The 9642-nt window shown below is 42.9% G+C and overlaps 1 protein-coding gene and 1 long non-coding RNA gene across 2 annotated transcripts in view; one reads left to right on the top strand and one right to left on the bottom strand.

The window, feature by feature from the left end:
- The window catches only part of mtnr1bb (melatonin receptor 1Bb), a 36691-nt gene that overhangs the window by 19693 nt on the left and 7356 nt on the right, over window positions 1-9642 (top strand). The window contains exons 2-3 of the mRNA XM_035624068.2: window positions 8774-8892; window positions 9012-9356. Coding sequence (XP_035479961.1) covers window positions 8774-8892; window positions 9012-9356 — 464 coding nt within the window. The remainder of the gene's footprint in view (window positions 1-8773; window positions 8893-9011; window positions 9357-9642) is intronic.
- On the bottom strand, window positions 415-9091 carry LOC118300024. Its single transcript, XR_004790031.2, has 3 exons — window positions 8952-9091; window positions 8740-8871; window positions 415-3138 (listed from the first exon to the last, which is right to left on the bottom strand). It is a non-coding gene; the product is annotated as an uncharacterized LOC118300024 (long non-coding RNA).

The following is a 9642-nucleotide window of genomic DNA, read 5'->3' on the forward strand; positions in this document are numbered from 1 at the left end:
TGATGTCTCGCCAACTCCGAGTGCCCCCGTGTATATGGTAATGGGGTCACGTTTTCCAGTCATCACATGATACAGAACCATCTGTCTACTCACTCAGACCAAGAACTACCCACGCAACTCTTTTTTTAATCTTCTGATGCTGTTTGTGTTGTTGCTAAGTAATTCTCATAGAATAGTACTTAATTTTTTGAAGTACTACTACTTATGTAAATATAGAGACCTTAAACTTAACTACCTTTTTTTTAGGTTCTGGGTAAATGTTTAGTTTTGCACACAAACTTGTTGTACAGTCTTTTACAGTTTATTCATGCATTATTCTCTTATCAATGTGGTTCGGATGTGAACAATATTTTTCTGCTTTATAACATTAATAGTATTGGGCAAAGCTAGAGCAATAAATAATGATGTCCAAAATACAATACATGGTTAAGGATCATATCTGTCGTACTAAGAGCATTTTTTTTTTCCAATCTCGCATTATAATTTAGTTCAAGTTCTCATTCCCAATCGTCAAAGAGTTTCTGCATGGTAAATAATTGTGGCCTTTGGTCAAAACAACAAACAAATCCATTCCCACCACACACATACTGATGTATTTCAATATTCGTTCAGAAGAGTGTGGGGATCAGCGAGATAAACAGTAACACGAACAGCACACGCGCGGATGATCACATAAAACGCCGATGGCGAAGTTGGTTTGGGCTATGCCCTTCTCTCGGTGCATTGACAGCATAAAGGTCAGTCGAGAAATGACCCTCTGTCCCGACAAATGAATACGACTGAGGTTCAATATGCAAATCGTCAGCGTGCAGGGGCGCAGCAGCATCAGTTCTTTGCATAATAAAGTATGTTCAAAACCGTTTACACACGTTGAACAGTTTTTATAATTAAAACACACACGTGAGATTCAACTTTACATGAATGTTGTTTTTGGTTGGGGGCTTTTCTCTCTGTCGCTGCTGCTGTGGTTAAGACAAGTGGGAGAAACCTCCTGTTTAATGAGCGATAAGGCAAATATCTTTATCGGCGTCATTCGTTGGTTTTAGGGTTCAGTCGGGAAACTCTGCCCTTTTCCCCCACTTTCTGTTGTCGCGCCTGACTGAACGTGATCATTATGGAGGTGATTTACTCGACAGCTACGGTTGGTTTTGCATGTTTACCTGAAACTAAGTTTCCCTAATTGGCTCTCAGCAAATTAGCGCGGAGAGCAGAGCGCGAGGATTGTTTGTGTTTGCGGTCAGTGTGTTGTGTGAGCTTTAAACACATCTAGGTATAAGAGCAAAGTAACATAACAGGGAATCAAAATGGGAATTTTTTCAGAAATAACATTAAAATACAGGTTAAAAAATAAATAATTCAAACAAAATCGCATTTATCGTTCTTGCAATGTGCATTAAGATTTGGGACATCTTTTGTATTTTCTGTGTTAGTTATTTAAAATGATTAATCCTCCTGATGTAGAAACTGTTCATCACTCAATTGATCGTGTGGCATTAGAGCTAGATGCTTAACAACTGTAGCACGGCAAACACCGGCTGTGTTTACCTATGATTTATGTTATTTATGAACAAAGCTTCACATTGGGTGTTTGTAACATTGTTTGCACGGTGCCTCTAAGGAAAGGTGATGTGGGGCAAAGAGAGAGCGAGAGAGAGGCAGCCGAGGGAGGCAGCTCAAGCACGAGCAAATTCATTATGAAGAAGGTTACAGAACATAAATATCTTGGTATTTAGATAGATTAAAAAAACAACTCCCGTTCCACAATTCGATCAGGAATTTACGACAATAACATGTTGTGTTTTTTTTGTACGACCATGTAACTGACTTTCCATGCTTTGCTGGGAAAGAGTAGATGAAGCTGTTTTCTCTCTGTCCTGGGTTATGATGATGTGATTTATCACTCCGCCCCCGCGGCGTATGACTGCCGGTGCCAATGCTCGTCATGGCATCCTGTATGGAGAGGCTGAGTGGTCCTCTCTGTCTTAGAGACGTGATAGACATCTGTTTCTGTTCATCCACGAGGCTTTGATGGGAACGTTGCTGTCGTGCATCACTACTACAGTGTGTTCGCCCGCCGCTCTGGACCATTTTAGGGTCAGACGGGGTTTCTCCTCAAGTCCTCAAGTCCTGAACGTCTGCACGTTATAAGTCATTTTAAAATGCTACCAGCATCATTGTTAACACAGGAAGTTTGAGGGTGTGAAGTTTAACTCGCTGTACAGCACTTGCCTGAAGTAATAACTTCTGTTCAGTTACAGCATGTCTACATGCACAGTAATATACCACTATTATTCTGAATAGGACAATGTTTGGAATTTTAATGCAGGTCATGTAAACAGCATTTGTCCCATTTAGGTCATGCGGAATATTCCAATATTATTCAGGTTTTAGGAACATTCTTTGGACATGTTGCATTACGTTCATTCATTTTGCTGACGCTTTTGTCCAAAGCGACTTGCAATCATCGATATTTGACTCATATCAGAGGTAGGCAGCTAGCATTAATGGAATTAATAACCCTAACCCTAACGGCCAAAACTTGATTTTAGCCATACCATTATCGGGAATTGAACCCCGACCTTCTGCACCAAAGTCGGTGGTGTAAACCACTTAGCAGCTGCATGTTTACAGGCCCATTGGATTTGGACTTTGCCACCTCTGCGTGGGTTTTCTGGCTTCTCTCACAGTCCAAAGACATGCAGATTGGGTTGATTGGAGACTGGCTAAGCAGTATAGATGATGGATGAATTGTACATACTGTGAATACTCATGGGGACATTTTACGTTAATTGGAGTATGCACGGCTGCATGTAAATGGGAATATTAGTGGAATATAAATTTGCATTAGCCATGTGAACAGCTTCATAATATATTTCTAATAAGGGCGAAAAAACAGCAACACGTTAACATAGTAATTGTGCCAGTACTTCTCTTCTCCGTGAACTCTTCTCAGCGTGGACGGTGAAGCGAGTGATAAATTGCCCACAAAAGGTCGTTTTCCTCCCGGAGTGGTTGCACAGACAAGCCTCCAATCCATTTGTGACTTGCAACACGGCCTGACCATCCACCTCGCTGTCTTGGAGTGTGCTCTGTCTCTTTTCTTCTCAGGGAAATGCGTTCGACCCCTGAAAACAAGGCCTGATGAAAAAAGAAGGAGAAGAAAAAAAAAGCATCTGCTGTGGAAACAGGATCATTAGGGAGCAAGGGAGGAGGGTAACTGGGTCATATCATTCAAAACGAATACGACAGGGCTGAGAAATGTGAAGAGCAGCTAAGTGAATTGACAAAAGAAGAGAATAGATAGGGTTGGAAGAGGTAGAAAGGTTTTCCTCCCTTCGTTTTCCCTTGTGGGGTTACCTGGACCAAACCGGCCGGTGAGCAGGGCAGCGGCGTGAAGAAGCTCCGACACAAGACAGACATGATTATTTTATGCCTCGCTTACAAAACTATAGGAAAATGCCTCACTCTTTTATATTGTGTTATTCTGCTGGGAAAAAAAAGGCAGAAGAAATATCCCATTGCCTGCTGACCTTTAATCCCCGTTTTTTGTTTTTTTTGTCTTAATGTTCCATTTCCTGTCGACAGCTTTGTTCATTCATCGCTGCAGACTTGAGTCACATATCGCCTCCTTTTTTTTGTCTTTGTGTCATGTTCCTCCATTTAACAGATTGAAGGAATGACCAGAGGTGACAGCTTCATTATAGCGCAAAACTGCGGTTAACTGTACTGATCATGTCTTGCGGGAATCGTATTATTTACCCATGTTGAATGAGATTTGCTGTTCACATTTAATGGTGTCTTTCCGCTTGAGAGTGCAGCTTTTATCATCCCTGACCACTTTTTCCTCCACATCAATCCCTTCTGGAGTCGGTCCCCATTCCTGTCATTATTCCTAAGCATCTCTTTTTCTTTTTTTGTGTCATTTGGCCTCCGTTCCTTCACTGAAAAGGAAATTTAAATGCAAGCCAGGCAAATCTGCCTAGCATGTCCTCCCACAGGAGAGACATTTAAAAAAAGCAAACAAGAGGAAAATCATTGCAATCTTTTCCCCTTCGGCATTGCTTACTGACATGGAGAGAAACTGCACAAAATATATATATATATATATATATATATATTTTTTCAGTTCTTATTCTGTTTATTACAGAAATAAGTTTCGGTCAATATTTCCATATGCAATTATGTGCATGTGAATAACCTTGTGAAGAGCGAATTTCCAATCTACCACCCAATCTGGCACTTAGACATAAAATGGGAAAAATAAATAAAAATACTGTTAACTCTGCGTCGTTTGTTCATTTCCTCTTTGATTGGTGCAATCAAAACTGTTGCTAGTCCAAATCAAACTGCACATGCTTTCATGTGGAAATAATAATAAAATAAAATGCATCCCTTTCCAGAGCAGTTGGTTTTCCAAATTGAACCCCCGGGTTCCCAGGGGCTTCTGGGGAAATGAAGTTGGTCGAAGTGTAATCTAACTACAATTTACGTTTGCTCTAAGCCCCCGAAACGAGATCCGCCACCATTTCGGTTTAGACTCACGCCTGTGAGCAGTGATGAAATGTGATCATTGGCATAATCCCTGGCTTTGTGAACAGATGGTGGAAGAAGTTTCTCGCAGGTGCGTCAGCTTGCGTCTCTGCGCTTCCCACATGTGAAAACACTTGTTCGCCGCTCTGTCGACTGATCGCGCTGCTGCCTCTCAGGCTAATGGCAACGAGAGTGAAGCAGCCAGCCACTTCTACTATCTCTCATTGACACACACACACACACACACACACTCAAACCGAGACTTCCTGGGCTCATGCCAAAGCAGCGCATGTGCAGCAATGGCTGCTCAGCCAGTGCTCCTGCATTAGCAGCATTGCACGGTCAGAGTGGTCATAAACAGCAGCGGTATTCATCGCAGAATGGATTTCCATTTTAATTTTTTGGTTGATAATTACGGCACCATCGTCCTCGCTCTTTTCAGCAGTTCTCATGGACGAGTGTCAGGGAAAACAAAACTCATGACAGCCCACTCCGCTAATCTCTCGTAAAGCTACTCTTCTGCTCATTACCTCTCAAACTAAATTAAATACTCTCCCATAAACATAACTGCACTTCCATTCGACTCTAAATTTGTCAAAAATCGATTGAAAACTTGTTTTAGTGCGCAGTCGTGCCTGAGCAAAGAGTCTGCCGGCGGCTGAGAGGCCGCACAGGACTTTTTATAAGCCGGTTTATATCTCTGGAGATGTGATGCCACGTGGTGCAGTGTAACAACGGGTCATTTTAATAGGTCAGACTGTTAAAAAAAAACACGGGTTTTGCTCTCTTAGAGAAAACATGGCTTTGACAGCTGTGCGATAATCGTCTGCCTAGTTCCAAATACGCTGCACCCTGTGTTGAAGGTGACCGAGGTCGACATTTTTGCTAAAGAAAAACGAAGTGGAAAAAAAGAAATTCCCGTAATTATCAAAAAACTTTTCTACACGGTCATTTCTGATTCTGTAGGAAATTGGGTTCAAGGTTTGCGAGTTATTAAGTCAGGTCTGCAGCTTCTGAATGAGTTACAAAGCAGCCTTTTCTTCTTTGTGTCTGCCTTACAAAGCTATTACAGTCAAGGCATGACGGGTAAGTCTTACTTAAGGATTTAAACTTTTAGAGCCAAAACGGACACAATTAAAGGGGCAGTAAGCGAATTTGGGGAAAGATTGTTGTTGATTTTTTTGACTGCACTGCTCGGGGCTCAAACCCCGCAGCCTCAGGTATGGTGGCCCGACGCGCTAACCACTAGGCCAAAACCGCTGAGTGTATATATATTATATATATTTAATATATAATGGTTAACATGATAGTTATTGATAGGTAACGATCCACAACTTGAGCAGTAATTCTTCACAAAACTCTAATATCGATGTAACATTACAACAAGAGCTAAAAAAAAAATGAACATGAACATTTTGTCCACATTGATTTTGAAAGAACTGGTTTAAAAAAAAAAACATAAGTGTTTTTTTACTTACACAAAGGAGCCAAAGTTTGATTCTCAAAACTCTTCCCCCGTTAAAGACGGCCATACAGCCTCAAGCTGGGATTATAGCACAAGCAGCCTGATCTGCTTCGGCTTCCTCTGTTTATCATATACCTCCGTGTGCATGTGTGCAAAGCACCGTGCGCCTTTGTTTGTTGCCTTGATTTATGTGTTGACTGCAGAACAGGAGTGCCCACACACGCACAGAGCAGCGAGTAATGAATCTATCCCGACTGAAAAGATAATCTCGCCTCCATCACGTTTGAGACGCTCGACAACAATACATAATGTCATCCCTCGTTTCATTGTACAGTGCGTTTTTTATCCTTGCTGCGCACATCCGATCTATATTTGAATACTCTGGAAAAACTGAACAGTATTTTATTATGAAGCCTTATCAGCCTATAATTGAAGATGCCATGGTGCATTTGCCATAACCCGCATGCATAAGTAAATGTCCACTCTGAGGCATTTTTCACTCACGTTTGTTCTTTGTGACCAATTTAAACTGAATGCTGTGATTTTTCAAGTACTTTTTCCCAATGTAAGATGGAGCAGGCACACACACAATAAGGTATAACTGTGTTAAGTGATTATTACACTGGACTAAATAACAGGCTTCATACGTAATTCAAAATCAAATCCATATTTGTATAACCTCGAGGGTGTTTGTTATATTTATTATATGGAATAATAGGAATAAAGAGTCAATGAACCAGTGGTATATAATAGAATAAAGATGAATGTTTCTCAAAAAGGAAACCAAATGTAACAGTGACTTTAAAATTACACCACTTGAGAAAAGTGCCTCAATCATAGGACTACTAAAATTGTTCTGGAAAAACACAGTCAGTTTATTAACAGTGTGCTTTTGGACAATTAACACTGTTTAAACTGCTATCACAAAACGAGTTCCCCTTTTGTACAATAGCGTTTGTCATTGACATGTACCAGTTTTGGGTTGGCTCAAGGCTTGTTGGACAAATCACAAAAGAGTCACATTTCTGTTCCCTGCATGACGACGAAGTGTTTGTCACATTAATCAGGCGGAGAATTGGGAATATCCATTTCGAGGACTACGGTGGCCCTGAGAGCTCAACGCACTCCGGCTTAAGAAAAGCAAATGCAAATAGACGAACCACGAGCAAAGTAACTCATTCACCAATTTGACACCACAAAACATAATTATATACAGAATCAGAATGCAAATTCAGAAAAACAATCAAATACTGAAGTGCTGCAAGGTTGACAGCAGATATCGGGAATTGTAGCGGAATCATACAAAGGCAGATTGTTTTTAAAAATTGTATATTCCTCAGAAGAATACCTTATCAGTTGAGGTGGGCCCGACTTGTTTATGACCGGCCCGAATCCCCTCCATTCTTTTTTATCAGCGCTCCGACACTCTGACAGTGATGGAGGAGTCCAAAGTGACTTCTCCACAACAGAAAGTGGGGACTAATGTCCTTGTACAGGAGGTGTTGAATTGCTGTCTGCACTTTGCGCATCATAGTGCACAGTGACAGTTCTAGGTTAACTGCCACACACACACACACACACACACACACAGAGCCACAGTGCACCCACTGTAGTCACAAAAATAAAGGTGTAGAGACTGTTCACGCTCGGCCCGGCTATGAATAAATCTCTCATGCAGTTTCCACGGTAGCACTTTTGACACGGTTCGAGCGGATGGATGATACAAGGCATGGCAACTACGCGCAAGAGGGAGACCAACACTTCAGTAGTTTCCATCACCAAGGTCCCTGCAATACTTCAGTTCCTCGTCGACGGGCACCGGAATGATCAGTAGCTGCTGGGTGTCTGTGCATCATGAGTTTGAATGCTCCCCTGCAAATGACCTCTGCAGGCGTCTGCAGGCGAAACACGAGTTGAGCCACAGATGAGACAAGACCGGCCAGACCTGTCAGTGCGCTGTCCTATCACATCTGGCACTACCTTCACAACAACCCCCCCCCTTGGTGTTGCTTTTGACAAACGAAGACAGGAATACAGTGCAATACCTGCTTAGTCAGGGAATTGTGGATCAAAAGATTATTTATGGCCGCATTTTCTCCAGCTACAGACCCCCCTCTTTGGGTTTGGCTGTGAACCAGCTAGATGAAAAATAGGACCTGCATGCCCCCGGTGCCACAGAAGCTCAAGTGCTGTGTCCACACGCTTGTCCTTCTACTCTGTCAAAACACAGCGACTGGCATGCCAGATAAAACTTTGTCTGGGGCGAGGCAATCAGCTGTGAGGCAGGGGCTCCGGAAAAAAAACCTCTGGTATGTAATCTCGGCCCACTCGGCCAACAATCACACCAAGCTGGACATGCTGAGATAGGCTGCTAGCGCACTGCAAATTGCATCCCATGCAGCAGTCTGGCGTTGGCCCAGTTGGGGCAATGCTCCATACAAAACAATGCAATGTAAACTGTATTCATTTTTTCTTTCTTCTGATCACTCAGCTCGCATTAGGTCATTGTCATAAAAAGAATAATTTATGATTAAGAGAATGTTTTTGCAATCTTAATTTGTCACTATGGAAGCTATACTCCTGCCTTCCATGGCAACGTGCCACCGGAGGGTTGAATATGCTTATCTTGACTGGCTGAGCACACGCAGACAAATTCATTCAGCGTTAGAAGAGCGGTATAATTGTGGCACAATAATGAAAAGGCAGGTGACTGTGAAGTTTCTGTAAGATGTGTTCAAACGTACACTGAGACCGTCTCTCGTTGTGCTCCCTCTCCAGGTAATGTGTTCGTGGTGAGTTTGGCGTTCGCTGACCTCGTGGTAGCCTTCTACCCGTACCCCCTGGTCCTCTACGCTCTCTTCCATGACGGATGGGCACTGGGAAACACACAATGCATGGTGAGACCACCGCCGGCAGCAGCATGGTTCAGTTTATTACACACTACGACGCCACTTACCCCAACTCACACTGCAATCTGACTCCAAACACTCGACTCTCTCTCCCTCTCTCTGTTCAGGTCAGTGGTTTCCTCATGGGGCTGAGTGTCATCGGTTCCATCTTCAACATCACCGGGATCGCGGTGAACAGATACTGCTACATCTGTCACTCGTTCTCCTACAGTCGGCTGTACAGCTATCGCAACACTCTGCTGTTTGTCGCCTTGATCTGGCTGCTCACGGTGGTCGCCATTGTCCCCAACTTCTTCGTCGGATCGCTGCGCTACGACCCGCGGGTCTACTCCTGCACCTTCGCCCAGAATGTCAGCACCTCCTACACGGTGGCGGTCGTGGTGGTGCACTTCCTGGTGCCCATCGCAGTGGTGACGTTCTGTTATCTCCGCATTTGGGTACTTGTGATTCAGGTCAGTTTCCCGGCTTCTCTGCATGGTTAGTTGTGTTTTTACGGGCACAAAGAGGATATCAATGCTTTTGTGAAAAGAATAATACATGAACCAGGAAACATGCCATCAGCTATGAATAATGCAGGAACCCCGTGGGCCAAACAATAACGAGATAGTTTCGACCTTCCACGGTTCATGCAAAATGGATCCGTTTAATTTAAAATACACTCTTTCTAAGTCCTGAAATCGTGACGTTTAAGTCTGTGTATTTTTTTTTTGAATTGCCACAAGACACCATCTCCATCAA

This window comes from Scophthalmus maximus, chromosome 2 (assembly GCF_022379125.1).
Source record: "Scophthalmus maximus strain ysfricsl-2021 chromosome 2, ASM2237912v1, whole genome shotgun sequence".
NCBI lineage: Eukaryota > Metazoa > Chordata > Actinopteri > Pleuronectiformes > Scophthalmidae > Scophthalmus > Scophthalmus maximus.